General features: G+C 46.9%; 1 protein-coding gene across 8 annotated transcripts in view; it reads right to left on the bottom strand.

Annotated features, from left to right (window-relative positions):
- LOC8032975 (AMP deaminase 2) overlaps positions 1-24,768 on the bottom strand; it is a 75,975-nt gene that overhangs the window by 26,126 nt on the left and 25,081 nt on the right. For all 8 annotated transcript variants that reach the window (XM_042286660.1, XM_042286706.1, XM_042286648.1 and 5 more), the window contains exons 2-3: positions 12,091-12,325; positions 844-985 (exon numbers count right to left, since the gene is read on the bottom strand). In XM_042286660.1, the coding sequence (XP_042142594.1) occupies positions 844-985; positions 12,091-12,325 (377 nt within the window). The remainder of the gene's footprint in view (positions 1-843; positions 986-12,090; positions 12,326-24,768) is intronic.

Here is a 24,768-nt window from a genome sequence, read left to right as displayed (position 1 = left end):
ATAATTAACATCGGCCATTTTTGTTCTATTAAGTGACATCCCAATCTGGTGTAATCAATGACGGGTAATTGTACGAAACTCCATGCCGAATTTCGCAAGTATCAAAGGCTACACTCCCATGCGTAGTGTGACGTCACACCAGGCTTGCATTTGTCAGAACCTATGACTCATTCCTCCGTGGGAACGTAGTGCTCCCGACGCCACCGCAGCGTTCCATTTTACTCGCCACTGTAAATCTCGCGGAGAAATGTGGAGCGTTACAACCCCACAACAAGAGTCCCCTTTCATCCACAAAAATATTTTCTGGCGCAACAACGAGGGTGAACCCCATCGTAGCACTCACGCAAAAAACAAAATTCGAAGGGCGCTTCAGTTCGGCGCAATCTTTGCGTTATGTCACGTCAGAGCCTCCACTGCTCTGAAGGTGGAAGAGGTAAACGCCGTTTATGTAGCCTTGGTTTAAAATACAATTATACTCGTCTAGGGAAGCACACAAAATTCAGGTTTGTGGTGGAAGATGCTCCTACAGCCATTGACAATGAGGTCAAAATGTTGAACGGACAATCCCTTTAAGCTTTCCTGACCTCGGGAGCCGCACCACATTTGGCACGCAAGGACTAGCTTACCAAATTTAGGAGGATGCAAGTCCACTGAATTCGACGGACGCCCTCTCATGCAAACCAGCCCAATAAAACATTCTGTGTTCAAAATGACACATGCCAGAGCTTCCCAAGATGTAAGCTTAGCCCCTTAGATTCGCAAGCGATTGTGACAAGTCATAATGATAGAAAATAAATAACATAATAATAATATATTACAAAGCAAAGAAGGAAGCCAACAAACCCCTGATGTGCCTTCCCCACTTATGGCAACTCTCTGGAAGTGAGGCACAAAGTCGACGTCATTGAGTTGGGCCAAGTTCTCTTCCATTTCCTTGATGTCTCCATCAAAGAAGCTTTTGCGTTCCTCCAACTCCTTCTGTGCTCTGGAACAAAAGAGTTTATGGGGTATGTCTCGTTTAATGCATAATCAACAGGTTCAAGAAAGCAGACCAAGGTTACATAGTCACAGAAAAATTGACGTGAGCAGTCCCCCAACCTTCCCTAGCCTTGAGACAAACATAATTAGTATGATGCCACTCACATTATTCTAGTTAAAGCACATGAGTTTGCAAATGATTATTTGTTTTAACATCTTTTGCACTGCTAAACTTTTTTTGACAAACTAATTTTTGAACTGATTTGTCACGAAAAAAAGGGGAGACAAAAAATGTGCTAAAGAAGGTCTCAAGGACAGATCTGACTGGCACAGTCCCTCCTTTTGAAAATTTAAGAATAACAAAGGTTTCCAAAACACTTCCACGACAAGAAACATATGCTCAAAAGTACATGTGCAACAAATTTAACTGAACAGAACAGACTAGTCAGTGCTGTTCCAAGAGCAAAACTAGGACCATGCCATCTTTCTGGCCAATGGCAAAATGGCAGCGGTGAAAAGTTTTCAAGATTGCGAGATATGAAAAGTTGATTGTCGCAGTTTTTTTTAATTGCTGACTTGGTGTTGTTGAATGCAAACATAAGTAATTGCTGTTTTTAAATGCAAATACTCTTGCTATATTTCTTTTATTTACCTTATCAAACTTTTTACCACATCTCATAACCAGAGATATGATCCCATCCATTGCCAGAGGTTGATCTTATCCACTGCCAGAGGTTGATCTTATCCACTACCAGAGATAGGATCCCATCCACTACCAGAGGTATGATCCCATCCACTACCAGAGATATGATCCCATCCACTACCAGAGGTATAATCCCATCCACTACCAGAGGTATGATCCCATCCACTGCCAGGGATATGATCCCATCCACTACCAGGGATATGATCCCATCCACTACCAAGGTTGGCTGCAGTAAAGGTAGCTAGAGAATATATTTATGCCATCCTACTTTTTTTCTTTTAATGCCTGAAAGAATTTTCGGTTGACAGGGTATCTAGAAGCCGAAAAAAATTAAGATTACGATGTTAGGTAAATCTACATACTCGATAGGATGTCTCTAAAGTCAAAAATAAAAGAATGGTGCTTCTTAAGCTACCGACTGTAGCATCCTGAAAGATAGTCCATGCTACGTTCTCAGTCAATTGGGTGAACCAAAATACTCCTCCGAGGAGCCTCTCCCCCCTCCCCAAATCCTAATAATAATTAAAAAAAAAAACTTTTAGAAACGTTATTTTGATCCCCGCAAATGCGCGGCTGGCGCTCCACCGCTTCCCTGCAATGCACCAATGAACACGGGAAAGCGCTCTTTCGGTGCTGACGAACGGACGTGCGTACCGGAGCCAGAATGACTGCGGAATTTTTTTTTTTTTTTTTTCACGCACATGGGACGCAGGGTTTGTCATACCGTACTTCAAACTAAAGTGCAAAATGTACGAAAAGAAGTTAAGCAAACATTACCTCTCCAATGATCGTTATTTACAGTTACTAGGGTTACGGTTGAGTGCCGTGAAATCATGATCGGCGTCATGTACGTGTTTTTCTATGTCTTCCCTCGTCTCCGCGTTTAAGTATGGCATTATGGTTTTGGTATTAAAATTAGGCTAAATGATGAATCTCAAGATGATCTCCTCTCACGAAATAATTATGAATACCTTTCAGGGCTGCGCGATCCTCGAAATCTCACGGAAGGGTTTTGGGAACTTCTCTCCTGTACAAGCGCTTGCAGGCGGGAAGCTTAGATAACTTCTAGACAGGTGGAAAGGTCGTAACAATACCATTAGTGACACAAAAATCTATAAAGGTCAGACCCCTTTAGAGAGACGCGAAGTGCCTACAAGATTGTGAAACCGGTGGAAGATTTTCAGTGACTTTTATAGAGTTGTTGGTCAACAAGAAACTGATAATAACGTGACAAACTGGCCCCGAGCGAATGCGCGATTGACTTTCCTCCACTTTCCCAACTCTTCATCGCTAATAACAACAACGTGCGAAAAGGACGCCACTGCGACGACATCGGCTCGCTCCGACCAGAGGCTCTGGCTCCGACTGGGTCTCTCGGACGCGTTCAGTAGGGCACCAGAACGACAAGAATCGCGAGCGCAGACGGCGCTTAGGTTCACACCACCTGAACACAGGGTTGAGGTACGTGAGGCGCGTGGCGTCACAGAGGCGCTGCGAGTAGAGCGGCGTGCCTCCGTCGGTCCCGGCGCCGACGACCGAGTAGCGCTGCTGGCTCGTCACGTGCGTGTACGCGTAGTAGTCGGCGCTCAGCTTCTCGGACTCGCCGGCGTCGTCCTGGAACTCGCAGAGGCAGAGGGCCGCCTTGGACAGGGTCCGCTTCCGCTCGGCAGACACGGAGCCGTTCGACGTGGACAGGACGGCCCGGACTTTGGGTCTTGGGCCGCCCCGCGCCCTGCCCGAGGAGAACCGGGCCGCGCCGTCCATGGGCGCGCTCATGACTCCGGGGGCCATGAGCGCATGGCCGACGTGGCTTCGGGGGAACGATGGCGATGCTGATGGTAACTAAACGGCATAGAGCTATTATAATGCACGTTGCTAGACAGTCTCAGTAGCCCCATCCGTCCAGGCACGCGACGCCGTGTCTAGCGTCGCCACGTCCTCCTTTTCTGGCGTTTCTCCCTTTCTTGTTGCTTTTGAAGTTCTTCGCTGCTGGCGAAGCTTTCTCGAAGAGTCTCGGAGTCTCCTGCCTCTACTGTTCTTTTGTTGTTGTTGCTTTTTTCTCCAGCAGTTACGTTGTCTTTCCGGCGGAGCTCGCGGCACAGGTGTTTGGCAGCCAACCAACTCTCTTGGCTCCTTGGCACACGATGCTCACTAAAAGTTAGCTTCAAAAGGGAGATCTATCCACTGTAAGCGCGTGGTATCCTCCGACTCCTTTTCTTCTTTCTATTACCTTTGACGCGCCCCAAGTGAGCGTGCCTGGTGACAGTTGGCAAAGAAGCCACCCTCGTGCCTGGCCCGGACAGCACGTGCGTTTCTGTCTGATGCCAGTCTCGTGCCCGTCGAACCTTCAGCCAGTGAAGCCAGCCACCACTAACTCTCTCTTACCGCTCATTCACACTGGAAGCGGATCCGCGTTCGCAAAGCGCTTGCGAACGCGGTTGTATAAAGATCCAGTGCAACTGCACGCGCACTCGATGACATCAGGCGCGCGTGCAACTGTACTGGATCTTTATTAGCGGCGAGATGTTTTGGTGGCGCCCTCCTATGGTTCCCCCTTGTGACGTCATTACCTTCCGAACAACAAGTTCATTGGTGTTTGTACTGGGCATGGTGGAAGCCTGAAATCATTGCGCTCTCAAAGCAACACTGCCAACACCGTCGAAATTAAAGTTCTTTCATTCCTCTTATTTCCGTCGATGGTATACCCTTTCCGACGTCATAGTCAGCTTTTGGGCCAATCGTGGAAGGCCGACCACAGCGACGCTTTCGGTCGCGCACGTCGCCAATACAACCGCGTTCGCAACCGCTTTGCGAACGCGGATACGCTTCCAGTGTGAATGAGCGGTAAGCTCCGTTATTTAACGTTTGTCATTAATGTAAATATATATTTTCCCAATTCCTTTCCAAGACTCGGCCCTAATCCCCGATGGCTTTCTGGTGTTCCTCGGTGGCATTGTGGTGGCAGAACGCGGTGAAGAATTCGCGCAAAACTTTGAGAAAGTACCCCAGAAACTGCACAGCTCGTCTTCGAGAAGACAAGTGCGAATTCCGAAGGCAAGAGGTAACCTACCTCGGGCACCGAATTGACCGTTGTGAGCTACATCCTGAAGAACAGAAGCTAAAGGCCACTAAAGGAGGGCCAACACCAAGCTGTGTGCAAGAGCTAATGTCATTGCTTGGATTTTTCAGGTTTCATAGGAGCTTCATTCCACGCATGTCAACCATGCTCGACCTCTTGTAAGTACAACCTACTCAAACTGAATGCGAAGTAGCAGAGGCACACGGCCCAAAAACAGCGCTTCAGGAAGCAAAGAACGCAACCCAGAACTGTATATTTTTCGGCTTATTTCGACCCATCGAAAGATGCTTTGTGTTGGTTTTGACCAAATGCTTTTCTTTCGCTCTAATAAACTCGGTTAACCGCAAACTTGACTCAGTCACCGTCACTTTTAAAACACATATCGTTTTCTTTTCTTTTGTGATGGAATGTGGTCATGGTAACATGGCGATTCTTTCGAAAACAAGATCGTGATCGTGACCGTGTATACTGGCCAAGGGGTGCAGTGAATTTCGAAGCGCTCATTGTTAATAAACAGCTGCGTCCCCCTGCTTTCATAATAGCGCGTTGTCAAAGTGTCATCCGTAACCACGAGGGTCCTTATCGACATTCTCGTTAGCACAGCAAAGACAGTAGATGCAGCCAAGGCCCGTGCGGTACCCGTACGGACGCGAGAAAACGGACCATTACAAACTGCTTGGATCGCACGACCACCCCCGAAAGAAAGGCGCGCGCTTGCACACGTGCCCCTTTCCAGGGCTACCCAGAACCATGACACACCGCGTATGGTTCCCATACGTGACCTCACTACCAGGATTAACAATTGCCCGCGACAATTTCGACGGGACGTGTGTAAGAAAAAAACACAGTGGAAGCTGGCAGTCATCGCGTCCTCAAACCAACAACGTCAGAGTTGACAGTCTGTCATTCCTCTTATCTCCATTAATAAAAGCTGAATCCATCGTACTCAAGGCGTCACAGTAGAAGGTCAACCGCGCAGCGACGTCATTGGTCGTCTTGGTCGCATGCCTGCAACCCAAACTCGGGGGAAGGCGGCGAGCGCGAGCTGGAGGCGGAGCTTCCACCGGGTTCCTATCATGGGACGGACTATAATTTCCCACCACCGACTAAAAATGCCCCGTGCGTTGCAAGCGGAGCGACCCCAACCGCGGCGCCGAAATAGCCCCGAGTTCTCCGCAGTATGACACGAAATTGAGAATCTCGATAGGGCGGCAGCTCGCATTGTTGGTAATTATGCAAATACACAGAACACGCCCAGTGAGCGTCGCGCGCCTTTGACACCGTTACGTATCTTATGAGTACTGATATATTACGCAGCAGTGCGGCGCACAAGGGTGCGGAGAGCATGAGCGCGAACAGGCCCACTAACATCTTGGGCGCCGGCCTCGGCTTAAATGCATCATCGGCAATCAGAACGCGGATACGTGGAACCAAGAAGTTACCTGTTATGGTAAAACTCGCATACATTCGATGCCCAAATTTGCGAGCATAAACGTTGGCAACGAGCGCAAATTTTCATGGCTGAGCCCGGTCGCTCGGCACCTTTAGTGCATGCATTGAACCGCTTTTGAAAAGTGAAATTACTGTGCGCTCAAAGGTTAGAACGACAAACTTGATTGCGTTGGAGCGAAGCGCGATCCCCGAAAGCTTGCACGGTTGTAACTTCCTTTGGTTTGCTCGTGCGCTCTGCTACTTATCAGCTTCCCTTATCATCCACAGAACAGTCAATTGCCGAGAAGCAGGGATGGGCAGTATTTTAAATACAAGTATTTGAAATACGTATTTCAAATACTTTGTGTATTTTGAATTTGTGTTTAATTACAAATTGGGTAATGTATTTGACGTGTGTATTTAAATACTAAAACGTGGGTATTTCAAATACAATTGTAATTAAATACAATTTTGTGGGCGAAAATACATCCCTCAAATTTATTGTCACTGTCCAGAGCAGGAAGAAAACCACGTTCTGCACTGAATGCAGTGTCTCTCAATCAAGCACAAGCGTTTAGTGACTTTGTGATTACGGTGCTAGTCCAGGGCAAGAATAGTGACGAAATTGACGTTCACAGGCACACTGGCTACATCAGTGCTTGTGACAACTTTTGGTGCTTTCCAGCCTAATTTCCATCCATATTCTTGCATGGAACATTCTAAACGCGCGGGTCGTCCAGATTTTCGTAACTGGTGCGAGTTGCAACTATAAAAAATTCTCTAGCTAGTGCTGCGCGTCTTGGTCGTCTCGGTTCCTTGTTGGTCTATACCAAAATGTAATCGACAAAAAAAGCTGCTTGAAGCTCTGTACGTTTTTCACCTATTACGCCCAAGCTGATTAAATTTCTTGTGATTATATTTCTATTACGTTACTAGAGCCTCGCACACCAACTCCCGAGTGTGCGATGCAAAATTAAAATGAGATACCCAGAAACCCCTTGCAGGTGCCCTGAAGTGGCTGACGAAACTTTTGAGGAATGTATTTGGAAAAGTATTTGGAGGACACCAAATACATTTGGTAGTATTTGTATCTTGTAATTAAATGCTTTTTTGGAAATGTAATTACATTTGTAATTAAATACTTTTCGACGAAGTATTTTGTATTTGTATTTCGATACACATTTGCATGTATTTTGCCCATCCCTGCCGAGAAGTATGTCTTTTCACCTGCTGTCGAGACCGCTTATAACGAAGTCGGTTATAACGAAATAGCGACAACAGCGAAGCGATCACGATTTCCCATTTCCTTTTGCACTTCGTTAAAACCCGTCGATTATAACGAAAAAGTGGATATACACGAACTCATCTTTGTTACGTCACGGTGCGGTGGTGGCGCGTCGGTCGCACTTCCGGTCTGGGGCTGTGGGCGGAAGTCCCCATTCCAGACGTGTATTCTTGCGTTGTTTCGAAAGGAACCAGACAAAAACGTGCCTTCTCGTCAAAACGCCGCGACTGGGGCCGTACCAAAAGTGTCGAGAAAGGTTTAAAGGTCAGTTTTCACGTGCTCGGTTCGTCCGAGAATCTGCATGGATATGTGCCGTGAAATTGGAAAAGCAGACGCCGCCACACAACGATTTCTTGGGCGGGAATCACTTTGGGTTGAATTCATGAATACTTGTGGTCATCAGATTTATTTGTTTTGTTGCAACATGAACGCCGGAAAATCGTCAAGTTGTGCGGACCACCTGCGGTCTACGTTCAGTGCGCCTTCAAGTTCAAACGGCCGCCTGATCGTTCGAACTGTCGTCTGCTCTCTTAGACGACGCCGGCCCGTAGACCAAATGTCGGCCCGGTACTTGCGATAAGAAGTAAGTGCAGGCCTCAAAAGACTCAGATTTGAAGGTTGGTAAGCAGGCTCGATGTAAACAGTAGATACAAAAAGATGTTGATCATTGTTACCAGTGACCAACACCGACTTGGTATGCCTAATTCAGTTCGTCCGATTCTGTTTGCGATTTTCAGTATCGACGTCGACTATCTCAGCTACGGTTCACGCTTTTGCAGCCCAAGCGGTGTCGCGACTGAAAATTGCGAGCGAGATCGCATCATGCGAATCGGGCTTTAGCGTACATACTGCGGCGTCCACGCGGAATGAAGCGCCACATGTCACATTATTCACGCGAAGTTTTGCGGTGTAACGAGCCTCGGTAATTTCGCTGACGCCGCTCAGGTAGTCGGACATCGCCAGGAAGACGTAGAATCAACAATTCGAACGCGAAAAAGGGCAGGCGGTCTCACACCGATGCCGACAACATCGCATTTCAATTAGGGTGACCACCTTTCTGATAGTCAAATGCGGGACACGCTGACCCGGGGGGGGGGGGGGGGGGGGGGGGGGTTTACAATTGCGGCATCTAAGAAGGATACATTGGAGGAAATGTATTACCACGCACACCACTAAATATGGCTGAAAGCATATTATACATCTGCGCACTGTATTGCTGCTATTAAGATCAAATAACTTTCATACTAATGTTAATGACAAGCTATTAAATGTGTCTAAGTTTAAAACATCAAAATTGACTGCTACAAAGCTCCATGCATCAAAAGTAGAGAAGAAACAGTAAATCTTTTTTCGGCTCATTGTTTCCTGTCGATATACTTTTACCAACATACTCTTACTCAAATTTATAACCCTATGTTTTTATTAAAACTTGGGTTTGGGCTAGTTGGCCCACACTGAATTAAAAGGACAAAAGCACGAACAAAACAAGGACAGCAATAAGGCGGAGTACCGGGCCAGCTGGTTGACGTTATACATGCCCGGTCGTGTTTGTTCCTCTTCGTAGTCCGTGTTTTCTGAACTGCTTTCCCCATCATGTAAAACGAGGACAATGAAGACACGAAGACGACGGGACAGGCGCTACCTCTTCCCTAAAAAATAGTTCACATCAACCCTTTCGCATTGACACAGTTTAATTTGAAAACAATTGCAATAATTTATATTTCATATTTTGGCTAGCATTTTTCCCTTTCCCTTGCAGTGCTTTTCCACCAGGGAGAGAGGCACAACAGCAGATGCGCGTCGATCTCCTGCAAGAACGACGGTCGCTAATAGTAAATGGCGCACCATCGCAATTTATACGATTAGGGAATTGTAGTAGACCGTTTCCGCAGCCCGCTAAGCACCCGGATGGCGCTCCGTAATCCGCCAAAAGACCTTGAACTATGCAGACAAGGCTAGCGGCGCGCATGCGCATCTGCGACGTTTTCTTCGGGGATACCGTAGCGGAGGAGAAAAACGACCTACTACAACTACCTATTACCAGAGGCCTCCACGCTTCCCCGCGCCCCTTTGTTCGGCAGCGCCACGGATAAATTGTGAATTTTACGACAGCGTGAAATGCGGGACATTTTGAACATTTCTGGATTACCTTGCGGGACGCGGGACACAAGCCCTCAATGCGGGACAGTCCCGCGAGTCGCGGGACGGGTGGTCACCCTAATTTCAATGGTTTGTTGATAGACGACGGTGAGCTTCTCGCCCACATCCCCATCGCGCACGCGCGGCGCCGGTGGCGTCCGCTAGGAGCGCTCCGGTTTGTTTGTAAACATGAGTTGGTGGTGATTTCCGATTCTCTTTGACTTAGTTATAACGGGTCTCGACAGTATTTCTTTCTCTTACTTTTTATACACGAAAGAACGACCAAGCACAGAAACACTGTGTCACCCCCCCCCCCCCCCCCCCCCTCAATCACAAGTATAAAATATGAAAAGGTCCTTGCGAAACACCTCACCACCGAAAATCTTGCATTGTTTGTACAACTTCGAGTCATATACGGTTAAGGAGGGAAGAAAGATTTCTAATGCATCTTGAATGGTTTTCACTCTCGGAGCTCTTTGAGAATTCACGATCCAGTTCGTGCCTAAATGGTCCACGCCAAAATAAGCGTCAGCAAAATTATTAGATCAAAATGCGCTATTAAACTAAGCGACGATAGGTCACGTTCTATTAATAGAGCGCGGTGAGCTATCTCGAGCTTCGTCCTCCCCCCCCCCCCCCCTTTCCCCTATTCGCGAACACTTGACTTCCAAACGCAAAACAACCTCTGTGAGCTCAAGACCCGTCCCACTTCGTCAACGACCCACACACTGTCGATAGCACGCCGCCTATATCAGCTCAAAAGGATATCCCGCGGAAAGACTGCGGAAAGTATACAAGAGGGGAAAACTTACTTGTTGCCTTTCTCTCTGCAGCAGCATTCGAGGGAAAAAGCACAATCGAGGCATTTATTCGACCGCAGCGTCGCGCGCACCACTCGCGGCGCGGTGTCTGGTACGTTTCCAGACGAGCGCGAAAGATCGGACGCGATCAAACCCCACGACATCCGACACGACCACAAACAGACCCTGGAGGATAACGCCCGTCACGCGCACGAGGAGCTCACAACAGCGACAACAAGCCGCGACTCGGCTTCCCGTGTGTTCTTGCCCAGCGTGGGAAACTATACCGCGCGCGCGCCGGGCGGGACCGGAAACTCGCGGTGGTCCGCACGGGCCTGCTTTTGTGCGCTTGCGCCACGCGAGTGCATCGTCCCTCTTCTAGCCGAAAGACACACCCGATGATGCTACGGCGAAGAATAAGAAAAGAAGACCCCGGTCGGTTAATTTATGCAGAAGATGAAACAAAGAAAGAATCCCGCAACAGGTCATCGTCGCGGCCATTGTATTGGCGACTCCATCGAAATCGACGGCACTTAGTGGGTAGAACACAAAGCTGTGGCGGCAGGTCCGCTCTCCTTCTCGAGCGGCGCCTGGCGGTCTAAAGGCGAAGCCGTGAAAGCAGGTTCAAAAACACGTGGTGAAAATCGCCAATACCCTGTGACCTGAAATACAGCCAACTCTATGCAGAAATTGACGGTCATGCAGTGAGTGACTCAAGCCTGGTTTACGTCGCGGTGACAGAGAAACGGTCGTTTACTCACGGGGACCGCATCGGAAATTAACTCCGCCTTTGTCAAAAGCGCGGGTTGGAAAGGGCTCCCCGAATTGTCGAAGAGGCAGCGACGCGTATACTGCCATATTCGCCCGTTCCCAGCTCATCAGATGAAATCAATATCACTCAGCTGACTATATTTAGCCTCACAAAAAGCTTTGGTGAAACTTCAACAATTTAACGTAAACAGCAAACAAAGACAAAAGAGTGAGCCCCCTGCCGTAGAACGCGCCTTTGCTATACACGCTGCCGACGTTACGAGCTGATGAACCAATCGCGCAGCGTCAAAAGCGCACCAACATGGAGTTCGTGAGCCAATCACTTACGGAGAAAACCCAAAGATTTGCGCTTTTGACACTGTCTGATTGGTCCCATCAGCTCGTATAATCGGTGACAAGTGAAAAGCGAAGTGGAAGCTTCTCCTACCACTTTCCACTTTGCTAGAGCAAACGCTGGAGAGGAGGTTGCCTCCTCTCCAGCGTTCACTCTGCTATAGTGGAACGAAGTGGGAGGAGCTTCCACTTAAAGCACAAGGCGCCTAATATATATATATATATATATATATATATATATATATATATATATATATATATATATATATATATATATACAGTGTTTTTCACCGCAGACACAAGTTCCGCATCACCCAGCGTTCACTCTCGGTTCAAATGTAGCCCTAGAGATCCGAAACAGATGTTAAATTTTCAGAACCAACCCTTTTTTCAAATGGGAAAATGGCGACCGACAGAGTCCTCGAATACATGCATCTAAATGCGTTACGAGAACGGGCCCAATTTTCCCATTTCAATTTCCCATTCGGTCCGAGATTAAGCGTTCGGCGATGCAAAATTTATAATAAAAAGATAAAACTTTCTCTTCTTCACGAGTCAAGCAAGTAGGTACCTGGTAGAGAACTGCTGCTGCATGACCTTGCGCGACTCGTGCAGCTCGATGGGGAAGTGGGGCACCTCGTAGGGGGCCGAGATCTCGTTGCCCATAGCCTTCTCGCGGCAGTGCGAGATGATGGTCTCGGCGGCCGCCTGGTAGCACTCGTCGCCGGCCCCGGACGCCGGCTCCAGCACGTCCCGGAGCTCGAACCGGGGTGCCACCTGGCCGCACACGGGCGGGGACTCGCTCCCTGCACAGAACGCGCCTTCGGGTCACCCGTCGAGCACCTGCTGGAGGCCTGCACGTTCGTCTGCTCTGTGCGCACTTTCAGCCATTAACCGGTTAAGCAATTGATCGGAAACTAACGCGTTAATTGGTCAATCGGCAGGCTAACTCGCATGGTTTTGCGACGCTTATATCTTTTTGATCGTTACAAAAATGCGGTCAAACGCCGCAATTATAACTTTGCTCGTTTGCATGCATGCGTCCGACCGGACAACAATCCCTTTATTCATTATCCACAGGGACAACATCGCCCGATATGGCCACATACGCGCTCGGAACCGCGTCGCGGAGTGAAGGTGGGAACACCAGACACCAACATCATTATACCCACGGGGCAACACAGCAATAAACGCCCCAGTCAAGAAAGCATCAAAGCTTGAAAAAGAGCGAAAGAGGTGTCTCAACGACTCTGCCCTCGTCGAGACTATTTTTACTCCACACACACACACACGAGATGTATTGGTATACGGTTGCTTCATCATCACGGATGCGGTGCCACCCGGCAAGCGTTCACCCCGTTTGAGGCCTTTGGCCTAACGTAGGCTGTATGGACAAGCACGACCTGTCATGTGTTAGCTCACATCACTGGCACGCCAGCAGCCAGCCTTATATCCATCGCGCTCCAAGTGGTTTTGAGTTCCTCGATAAGTGCTTCCAACAGGCAGCGGCATTCTTTGAAGCGCCGACTGCGTGACGGTGCAGGTTTTAGGAAGCGAATGGCGGCGCACAGCAGGAGACTAAACTAAATGACGCCATTCTGTTCCAGCGGAATGTGTCTTGTCATTTGTATTAGTTGTCGTTACCTGTAAAAAGAAGTATCAAGGCGACCGAGCGAGGCTGCTAGTTTAGATTCTTCGTGCAAGTAAAACAATCTTATATAAAAAAAAGTACGGCGCAAAAAAAAGAAGAAAGAATTTACAGAGATCTGTTGACTCGTGTCGTCCATACTAAAGTCATTCCATATTAGGGGTATGCTAAAAGCGGCTCGAATCCAATAATGCAGCGTCAGCCATAGCCTTCACTGTGCAGGGGAGAGCCACGACAACCGGTTCTCCCAACTGGGAATGACGCCGCGCTATTCGATTAAAACAACTATTCGCACCCCCCCCCCCCCCCCCAAAAAAAAAAAAAAAAAGAAAAAAAAAAAGGTCATTGAAAGGATTTTTGACGCCCCAAGAACTCATACCTCGTGAAGTACGGTTTCGCCCATGGGTTTTGCCTCAAGCCCTATCGCTCCCTGGTGCACTAAAAAGGCACCTCGGCAAGACTCCCAAAAGGTTTTTCACGAAGAACCCTTTGAGGAAGAACTTCTTAAGGTGCAAAACATGAACAAACCGGAAAACCCTTAAACTTATTTTAGGACAATTTGTTTTTAATAGTGTAAACTTGTAATGGAGAGGTCCCGGGTTCGATACCCGGACCAGGCGGATTTTTTCGGTCGCTCACCAGTCACCTAGCTGTGTTTGGAGATTTATGTTTGTCCTTTGTCCCTCTTGTTCCCCTTCTCCAGGGATTATTTTCGTCATTCTTGTCCAGCTCGCTTGCACCTTTGCATTTAATTGCATTATAAGTGTAAACACGCCGGAAATTACTCATTTCGCGGGCGAATGGCAGTAGCCCGAACAATCCCTACGCTGCAACAGCGCTCTCGGTTTCTTCCGCCAGCGCGAGTGACGCACGCGAGGGAGCATGTGGGGAAGGGGTGTTTGGCCCCGTGTTTACTGTTTACATCCTCCCCCGCTCGGAGCACCCCATCGAAACCGTAAACGTCCGCCCGCCTTGGCTGGGCCCCCTGGAGTGGAGCCAAGCTCCGCACGACTCGCCACCGAGGCGCCTCGCCCGCCCGCCCTGCCGAAATGCGCATCGCCGTGACGGCGCTATACGAGTCGCAGGGCCCCCCTACCGCGCGTCCCTGACGGCTGTTGAACCGCGACCCTCGTTAGCCCGACGCAGTAACCCGTCCCCTATATCGATAAACAGGGAAACGTATATGGGCGCAGGTAAATGACCCCCTTTTCGGAGCTATCTATTCTATAGCCCGCAGATCGAAGTAAACAAAGCTTATCGATTTTTGTTTTAGCGCGTTCGGTTTAGTATGTTACGTTTTAAGTTCAGGGCGACCGGGTTGGCGCATATTGTACTACGCAAAACACGAAAGAATTTGCCAGTCAACACACCCCGTAGCACTTTTTTTTTTTTTTTGGAGGGATAAGAAAAAGTTAAGCGTAAAATCTAAAAAAAAAAAAAAAAGAAAAAAATAGATGTTTTAGACCCCCGAAAAGAAAACTATTTTCCTTGCAAAACTCTTAAAAAAAAAATGGTTATTTAATTTTAGCGGTTTCATTAAAACGGCACGACGTACTAGCAAGATTTTCTCGCGAGCATCGTCGTACCTTAGATTCTAGACTATTGTGCGCGGATATTTTATTTAATATTATTTGTATTTATACAATTACAGCCAGCCTTGAGACCAGGGCAGGAGTGGTACATATTAGATACACAGAGGCAAGTAATTTATTCACACTGAAAGTTTACGAACTCTTTTGCAAATCATATCCGTACAGTTACATTTAACTATACATTCAGGGAGGTTATTCCAAAGATCTGTACATCTGACAAAAGAGAGTGTTTGAAATGATCTGTTGTGTACCAAAATGGCTTGACATGGCGATTGTGTTGTGTTCTCCTAGGCATTGTTTCGAATAGGGAAATATAGTTTGAAGCGTCTATCCTGTAGCACCCATGAATTATTTGGAAGAAGAGTTTCATTCTAATCATTTCTATTCTGGATTTATGCTGGTTAAATATGCTCGGGCCTTGAGTTCAGACACAGAATCTGTTGATCTATAACTATCATAAATAAATCGAACGGCTTTGTTTTGAACTCTCTCTAGGCTATAGATGTTTTGACCGGTGAATGGTCAAAACATCTATATGGTCAAATGGTCAAAACCAGATATTACTGGCAATGGGCCAGTTGTTACTTCCTTTAAAGAAACAAACTGTTCTCGATCTGATAAATATGGTTCTAACCAATTTTTAATATCCAGTCTACGAAATCCCACTGGGTTGTGGAAAGGTATACATCGGCCAGACGGGGCGGTGCATCAATGACCGAGCGCGGGAGCACGCATTATCAATAAAAAATAAATATGGCTCGCATTGGGCCCATACATTGCAACACTTGTGGCTGTGTTCCTCGATTTCAGCAAATAAGGATTCTGGAGGGAAGCCGGGAGACGGTCGCTCGAGAGCTATTGGAAGCTTTCTTTCTCAAAAAAAGTGGGACGGCATGTGTCAGCGACGCTTCTATATTGTTCTTCATTGTAATGAATTTCATTTTTTGAGTGACCGGGTGAAAAATTAATAAACTTTTACGTGGTGCTGCTTTGCCTGTCGTGTGTATATATGTGTTCAATTTTCCTGAATAAACTAGTTGAAAGTTAGCGCCTGTTTTGTATTCTTCTTGTCCTTGTCTTTTTGTTGCGCTATTTTATATATTTTACTAAGATGAACCAACTAGCCCAACAACGTACCCTACTAAGACTTCTATTAGCTGCGTATTTGTAGAAAATCCCCGTCTGAAGCGATATTGATTTTTTTACCCAGGATGCTAATACTCTCTACATAGTTCATCAATCATTTAACTATCATATGCTCCAAAGTTTTACAGCGTGTGCTGGTAAGCGAAATTGGTCTGTAATTACTTAGTGTTGTTTTATCGCCCTGTTTAAATATCGGAATCACTTTTCCGCATTTCCAATCACGAGGGGTCTGACCCTTGCTGAGTGATACGCTGAATACTATCTCGAGGTAGTGGGAACACCACTCTGCATATCTTTTTAAAAACATTCGCTATCTCGTCTGGTTCTGGAGATTTTTTTTATCCTCAATATGTATAGTACCAAGTTAAACAGGCCTTGCTTGTCTATTTCTATATTTCCTAAGGGGTTCCTACCAGAAACATGGAAACCGGGAAGGTAATTACCATCCCGCGTAAAGACAGATGGAAAACAGCGATTAAATGAAAAAGCAATCTGACTTTTATCTGTTATAACAATTGTTTTCTACAATGCTAGTCACAGTTTCCTTTGGTGGAGATAAATTCCGCCAAAATTTGTCGGGAGAAGATTTCATAAATTTTAAGAGAAAGTTGTTTACATATGAGCACCTGGCACTTCCAACTTACAGTCTTAGAAGACTCCGCACTTCCTTTCGTCTCTCAGACGTCTCATTCTTTCTTCGCTGCCACCACTTTCTCCTTAACCTACGCTTCAGGCGAACAATATTTCTTGTTATCCAAGGATTATTTTGCGAAGCTGTCTTGATTCGCGTAGGAACAGAATTTTTTATAGCACTGGGAGTCCCCAAGGCTTTACACTTTCCCCAAATATCGTCTATGAACGATGTGCCTAATAGGCAAAATTCTCTGAAGCTATCATAATTGGCGTCTAAAAGATCTAGGATACGATTTTCATCCGCCTTAGAAAAGTCTGGAAATGAAACTTTTGAAACCTTCGTTGTATCGCGCCGTCTCAGTGGACATGTGACGATAATCATGTCATGATCCGAGATTCCATCCAGAACTTCGCACGAGTAGCCTGTTTGCGCCAGTGTTATGCTTAGGAATACAAAGTCAATAATAGAGCTAACGACATATCTTGCGTTTGAGTACACTCTTGAACAATTTGCGTCAGCTTACGGGAAAACGCTAGATACAGGAGTGCTTCTGATGTAGAAACTTTCACTACGATCCACGCAAAGGGATTATGAAACGTATTTCATACTTTATACCACGCATATTAAAGGGGTCATGAAACGATTTTTATACTTCTCGCTAAATACTACTCAGAATCACTCCATAAGGTTAAGAACTGAATAAACTTGCCTTAGTTTTTCTCTCTAGGCAATGACAGTCGCCAAAAAACTTCGAGAAATATGAGCACCGTTCATCCCCTCAACTCGGAGCCATAACAAGCGGCCACATGGCCTGGTGCCTATCCTATGCCGCCAACGTTAATCACAACCACACGCTGGGGTTGGCAAAGTAGAAAACGGGTGCTGAGCTCCAGGCACTGTTAGAGTTCGGCTATTCTCATCACCGAAGTAATCGGACACGAGCCACTACCCGAGTGTCCGCCAAGGCACTGATTGTTAAGCGCCGAAATCGAGTGCTCACAGTTCTCGTGTCAATCCATGAGCCGCGCTCGACTGTCGCCGGGCGGGTGGTTTCGATCCCCCAATTACGTCATCAAGCGAAGGCGAAACCGAAAGAAGTAGTCCCCTTTTATCCTCGCAATTTCACGGCGACAAAGAAGCTTCTGAATCAGCGGCGGTCTGTGCAAGTATGTACTTGTGCCAGACTAGGACCAGTGCGCCTCTGCAAAGTCATGAACATTCCAACCCGATATCGTTTCATGACCCCTTTAGGAGAAATTATAAGATGTTTTGCGACCGAGGATGAAGAGCACGTACAAACTGACCACATGCTATACTCGATGCCACAACAAGAACAGATAAAGTTTTGCGCATTATTCACGCGCTGTGCGAAGCAGTTTTTACAAGGTTTGGTTGTCGCGGAAAGAACGTATGCCTTTGGCGATTGAAACGCGTACTTCTTGATAAAATAACAAAGCTATAATGTAAGAAGCACGTCCATATACATATATTATAATTTGACAGAATAAAGGGGAGAATTAGTAATGCACCACAAAAAGCCGGACTTTTTTTTTTTTTTTTCGTTAAGATCGTGACATTAGAGCTGCAGAGCCAGCAGCAACAAACTATGATTGCTTGTTATAGGACGCTAGAATATACAATACATAGAGCGGATGCAGACCAGTAGGCAGGCAACCAGTTCGACGTGCCAAGAAGCGACACATGTCATAATTATTTAGGGTATTGCCTCTATGAAATAGCCAAACGTCAACTAAACACGACCGCGATGCTAACACACACAAACAAACAAAAGAAAAACCGCAAACATCTTACAGGGGCACGTCAATACCGGTGACGGCTGGGCACCCTGAAAGATTCGAGTCTTCAAATAAAACGTTACAGCCGCGCTACAGACGGAGTTTCACGGAGACAACGCGAGCGTAGAGCGTCTGCCGCGTATCCGGAAGATCGACCCGTATCGACCGGCCGGGTCTGTACACCTGACCCAGGACTCTTCCCTTTCGACAGACTCGGAGATATGTCGGGCCCGCCAGGGTCGCTCCGCTTCTTTTACCCCTTTTATCTCCACGTACCTTCTATTTTTGTCCGTTCTTAGCGCTCTTTCTTTTTTGGACAAAACCTCGCGGCCTCACCCAGCACGCTTGATCTGAGCGGTGATGTGCGCAACAACGATCAAAAAAACGAAAAAACACGCAACAAACGCGCGCACCTACGCAATAAAACGTTCTATAGAGAGAGAGCCTATAGCATTTTCCACCGTGGCATAGACCATCCCTCGGATAGGCTTCGGTTAAACTTATTCCTATAAATGCTCGTCAACCTAAAAAGATCGGCTGACACTTTCTAAGCATCGTCGGCTCCATAAACACGAGCGGGAAAGGTCGCTCTCAATCTATCACCAGTGAATCCCGGACAAAAGGTCACCGGACAAAAGCTCACCCATTTTTTCCACAGACCCGGACAAAAGCTCACCAAGAGAAAATTTCATGTGGGTCTTGACATGAGTGCGGACAACTTAGGTCCATGCGTGCGACACTACAATGCAACGATAAATTAAATCTGACAGGCGCATGGTTTGTTGCTTAGAGTAGGAACAAGTTTATTTATCGATTGGTTAGAACCGAATGCAGTCCCCCACCAGCTCCAGCAGTCTTGGTAGATCTGGGTGTACCTGTAATCCCTCGAAAATATTTTTCAGACGATTCTGCAGGCGAAGAGTGTTTTTTCGCACCCGCTTCACTGGGGGTTCACATCTCCTGGCTTGTGTCAATGCCGTGGCAACGAGCGCCCGATTTTCCTGTGGACATTCAATCAGCCTCCAGACGCCTGGATGGGCGTGGCCGACAAGCTTCTGGAACCCGGTATTACATCCTTCGCACGCGTTGTTCGTCCGGTCTTTATCTTGAAGGGTGGCGTCGTACATATTCTACCGTTCCGGGGGAAACTCCGGTCGTCGTCGGCGCACAGTCAGGCCAAGGGAAGAATTCGCTCTGGGTGCCACCGCAGAAAGAGCGGAAGCATAATGGAAGAGGCCGTTGACATACGTGCAATCAAAGTAGTCCGGCAAATCGCCGATGTCGCTGGTATACTTTTCCCTGATGTAGGTTAGTCCTTCGGGGACAAATCGTGGTGGAAGGAGCACCAACCTATCCAAACTCCCGCAAAGCTTTCTTAATTGGTCATCTGTCTCGTACTAGTCCTAAAGACCCAACTCCCGTTCCGTCAAATATTTAAAAAAAAAAAATCGCAACTCAATGGATTGTATATTATACTTTTGCTTCAGTTTCCCTTTCACATCACCCTGAGATAATCCTTGATTGCAAATACATTTACGACGCACAGTGACAGAAAGAATTTAATTTTCCTCGCCATTCACTTCAAATATCACTCTGAACCCCAAGAAACCCCATGCATTAGTAATGAAGAGACAATGTGCCTAACCTTTATATGTGCGTTTAGCGTGACATAAGCACAATGAAAAAGCGAGGTCATCAAAGGGTGACTTCGCTTCCTCAGTCACTCTTCCGGTTCAAAAATTCGGTTCACGAAGTTTCTTGGGCGTGGCATAAGGGTGCTCCGGCATCCCTTGAGTCAAGCAAGCTTGATCTTATCAGCTCCACTCAATTTCAGTGACCTAAATTTTGGTCCCAAATCGTTGTTTCTCTGTCTGTTATGGCTTATCTATCGACACCTTTGCATGAGATGGGGTACCAGTCCTCCTAAAAATGGTGCAATGTCCATCACGTCCGCACTTTATCCCAGCCCGTGTCTCGCCAGAGTCGCAAAAAAAAAACAAAAAAAAAACGAGGTGAGCTTTTGTCCGTGTCTGCAAAAAACCGGGTGAGCTTTTGTCCGGTTACCATCCCCAGTACACGCTCTAAAAGACGTCTGGGAGTTCACTTTGCTGCAGAACACGGGGGCAGCCAATGACGGCGAACAAGAGCGGGATCTCAGCCAAAGACGAAGCTCAGATAGGACACCGAGCAAGGTGGAACGTCACGCTCGTTGTCTATGACGTTTATAATTTCGTTATTCACTGGGATCTTTCTACTGTTCGCCGTGATTGGCTGCCTTCGTGTTCTGCAGGAAAGTGAGCTCACAGGGCGTGGCTTATCATGGTCACACTTCTTACTTCGTGATTCGTCCTAAGGATTTCTTATCGGTTCATGCCGCAATCTGATTGGCTGCGGAGCCATAATGAGATGCTCGAGACATCGCCACGCCCTCTGGTTCTTCAACACTCAGTGATCCTAGCTTCGTACCCACACCACCGAAAAAATGGGACAAGGGTAAAGCAATTTGAAAAACAATTTCCCCACCCCCTTAAAAAAAAAAATAAAAAAAATAACAGCGCTGCGATTTATTATTATAAAGAAAGGAGCTCCTCCGATGGTCGGACCCAACAAAAAGCTCGACGACGCAGCCTAAGAACACGCTGTATCTCTCAATTTTTCTCGTGACGGAAACCACGAAACCAATCAACACGCTGAAAACGCACTCCGCGTTAGAAATCCGTCCTACGTTACTCTATTTAGATTTTTATAATGTATTTACGTGTTTAAAATGTATTTACGTCATTCTTTAATTTCCGTTTTTTTTTTTTTTTTTTTTTTGTGCGCCTATTAGTGTGAAACGGTGGTTGACAAGTGTTTCTTGCTTTTTTATGTCTTCCTGTTAATTATTTCTGCCCCGTTTTGTACCCTACACCTACCTGCAAAACCTGTGTATTGTCAAAAAAAAAAAAAAACAGACCTGTTGCCGCAGTTGTTATCAGGAAGGTGTTGAAATCTGAAGTCACCACTAACGTGACGGACTTTCAAATAACGTTAAACTGCTCAACTTCATTTTTTTACCAACAGCGCAGACTTTGTCACTGTCTGTCCGCCGCACCCGCGCAACTGTCCTCCCGACAAAACCCGTAGAAAGCTTTTATTCATTTTCACTCGTTGCTGTTGCTTTTTGTCTCATAGCAATCCGAGGTGGGGATGAGAGGAAGTCGCAATAACGAAGATTTAATAAAGCACAATGCTCACCACATATTCGGGAGTATACACTGCATTCCCTTAAACTGGGTAGCCTCTGCCTCATCTCTTCAACTATCTCGCTCTACCCATATCCATTGCTCCACTGATAATCTCTCTCGATCTTCCCTGCTCAGGATCTCCTCAGTGGCCTCTCTCCCAACTCAATCACTACTCCTTTTTGCTGGATACTCCCTGTGCTTCTCTTCCCAACTGAGAAATATCTATCTCCACTCCCGGAGAGTTTGTTTTATACTTTGTCTCGGAGCGTTTGTTTATACATTTTCGCAAAAGCACCGGGAAAAGTCAATCGCTGCAATGTGCGGGGAGAGAGCGGCGAATTACGCGGCTGAAAATAACATGTCTAGACCTAAAACGACAGTCTGCGCTGACACGAAACGAGACACGAAATATACGCCTACCGAGTCCCGCACGTTTGGTGGGTACGTAAACATGACGACCGTTCAAAGGCACGCAGGACACGTCAACAAGACGCGAAATACAGGTCTCCCGCTTACGACAGCCGGCCTCAGACTCGACGAATTGACCCCCCACGAGACGATCCACGAACCGCGCAGTTAATAGGCGAACATCGCTTAGTACATAAACCGGCCGAGACAGGCGTCAACGATTCCCGAATAGCACAACCGCCGGCGGTGCTACTACCACAAACACAAAAAGCGCCATAAGCACGCAATAAATGGCACGAACGCACTCGGAAGGAAAGTTGGTTTTGTACGTACACTATGGAAGTGCACCAGACGCCTGTCAAACTACACAAATGTGTTAACAAAACACGGTATGAACAATATTGCCGCATTAAACAAAGTGAAGAAAGAAAAAAAAAACGCTGTGAAACTAGAGACAAGAAAGAAGAGAACCTAGCAAATCAAAAATATATTATCCACAGCATAACATTTCAGAACGTCCCTCTGCACGAACGCGCGTGCTTGGCAGGGACGCTGAAAGACTGGGGCTCGCGCTTGTAGCACCTGCTGCGTCTGAAACAAAGTATATGGCATTTCTGCAGAAGAGAATTCATGTATGGTTTCAACGGGACTGTAATTACCCATATTGTCGTTGGCTGTGAACCGGTTGCGAGCTTATTTCCTTCTGGGATCGACTGGTCTGGAGGCGTTCAAAGAATACCGGAAAGGCTCGCTATCTGCTCGTGGCAAAACAAAATGGCGTACTAAATCGCAAACCGTCAGTACATTCCAAGTCAGGGGAAATCAGTAAATGATGCCAAAGAAACGGTTTATTGTTGCCGTGCCTTCTTTTCCGTGGGCCCTGTCGGCCCACAAACCCTAGAAGCGCACGAATCATGCAAGAAGTGATCGCAAATTAGGCGTTTGCACGCTGCATTTTAATGGGAAAGCCGAATTAGTTCTCTAAATCAAGCGGTTGTGAAGCGATACAGTTAGGGAATATCGCAGACTTGAGGAGGACTAAAGCTCAATAAGATGGACGGACAGACTGTAATCAACCGTACTTTGTTCAAAACTTTTTTTTTTTTTTTTTTCCAGCTCATGCGAAGTAGGGATTGACTTTGAGGAGTGTCACTAAACTGGGATACCCCTCGTTGTGGCAGATAGTATCGCGCTCGTCAGGCGTATAGTTAACTAAAGCGAGACTCACCATCACTCGATTATCGGCTGTCCAGAGTATTTCGACAAAAGAGGACCCGAGGCCGAGTTTACTTACGCTCGCATGGTTTCGGGTATATTTGGGTGTGATTTCTTGTGAAATCGACAGAAAGCAAAAAGAAATCTTCCAGGTCACGTAACAGAATCCTTTGGCAATGCGCCCGTCTCATTATTATCGCAAATCTCGATGTATCTTCCTCCATTTTTTTTTTTTTTTCCTTAGGAGAGTTACGTGTCGGCAGTGACATGTCGGCCTCGTTTGTAGGAGTGAAGACGCAATAGCGAAGCCGCAAAGAGGAAGCGGCAACGTCAATCAAGCGTGGAGCTACAGCGACAGACCCCGTCGACACGGGAAGCCCGTGCATAGGAGTCAAGCCAGCAGATACACCGATAGACTATTCGCGACTTCAGCGAAATAGGCGGGCACTTAGCGGCTAACACAGAAAGCTGTGGCGGCATGCAGGTTTGCTCGCCAGCGTTCTCGAGCAAATCAGATATATCCACAGCGCCTGGCGGTCTAAAAATGAAGCAGTGAAGGTAAAGTTAAAAACCACGCGATGAAAACTGCCATTATTTTCGATGGATAGATTAAGCGGTATTCACAGGAGGGAGCAATCCCGGGGGATTTCTCCCTGGCGCGCAGATCACGCCACAAAAACGTCAAAACTTTTTTTTTTTTTTTTTGATGCGGCGCTATATTTGGCAACGCGCAACGTTGTATACGCGGCAGAGAGAGGGAGGGAGGGATGCTCCGGCGGCACAAACAATCCTGGTTCGGCGGCGGATCGGTTTGTTTTCAATCATTGGTCGTCGTTAAACTGTTTGGTGTCCAGTGCCGAGCTCGCTCAATTCGTCTGCTGCGGTGGTGTCGGGTGTGGAAACCGCTCGATCGGACTGCAAACGCTGACGTCCCTCCCCCCGCCACCTCGTCGGAGTGAACGACGAAGCTGAGGAGGAAATTGCGCCCGCTATCGACATCCCGCACATTACCTCCACGGATATCTCCCCAGTGCGAACACCGCTATAACAATCTACAAAGCATGACGTAAACTTATCTCTTTTTTTTTTCCCCCTCTCAATATAGTTTGTGTTGCGCGTACTGGGCAGCGCTGGGTTTAGTTGGCGACATAAACACCGCAAATGTAGTGTATACATAGCTTGCATTGAACGTCACACCAGCTGCCACTGCTCTGTCCTTGCCGGCGTGCATCCGGGCAAAGAGTTGAAAACTCCACCTTGAATGTGACCACTTCTCGTTTCAGGGACTCTGTCTGAACTCGTGAAAGTTTCAGAACCTGAACCACCGTTTTGTACGAGAGGCGTTTGAATGAGTCATTGGACAGACCGAGTGCAGAACCACCTTACGGCATCATAGCTCAGAAAATTAGAAGTTGGACGAGACACTTCAGAAGTGGAGCAGTTAATTCAATTACCTGACTGCACCTTTCGTGAAACATACGTCTGACACCATCAATTTTTTTTTTTTTTTTTTTTTGCAAAAACAAATAGTTAAGCACGGAAGCGGGTATACAAGTTAAACATGTTCATGCACCGGGACGCGT

The sequence above is a fragment of the Ixodes scapularis genome, unplaced genomic scaffold (genome assembly GCF_016920785.2).
Source record: "Ixodes scapularis isolate PalLabHiFi unplaced genomic scaffold, ASM1692078v2 PGA_scaffold0__279_contigs__length_252992795, whole genome shotgun sequence".
Lineage (NCBI taxonomy): Eukaryota > Metazoa > Arthropoda > Arachnida > Ixodida > Ixodidae > Ixodes > Ixodes scapularis.
The sequence above is the reverse complement of the archived record's forward strand: the minus strand, read 5'-3'. Positions and strand labels throughout refer to the sequence as shown.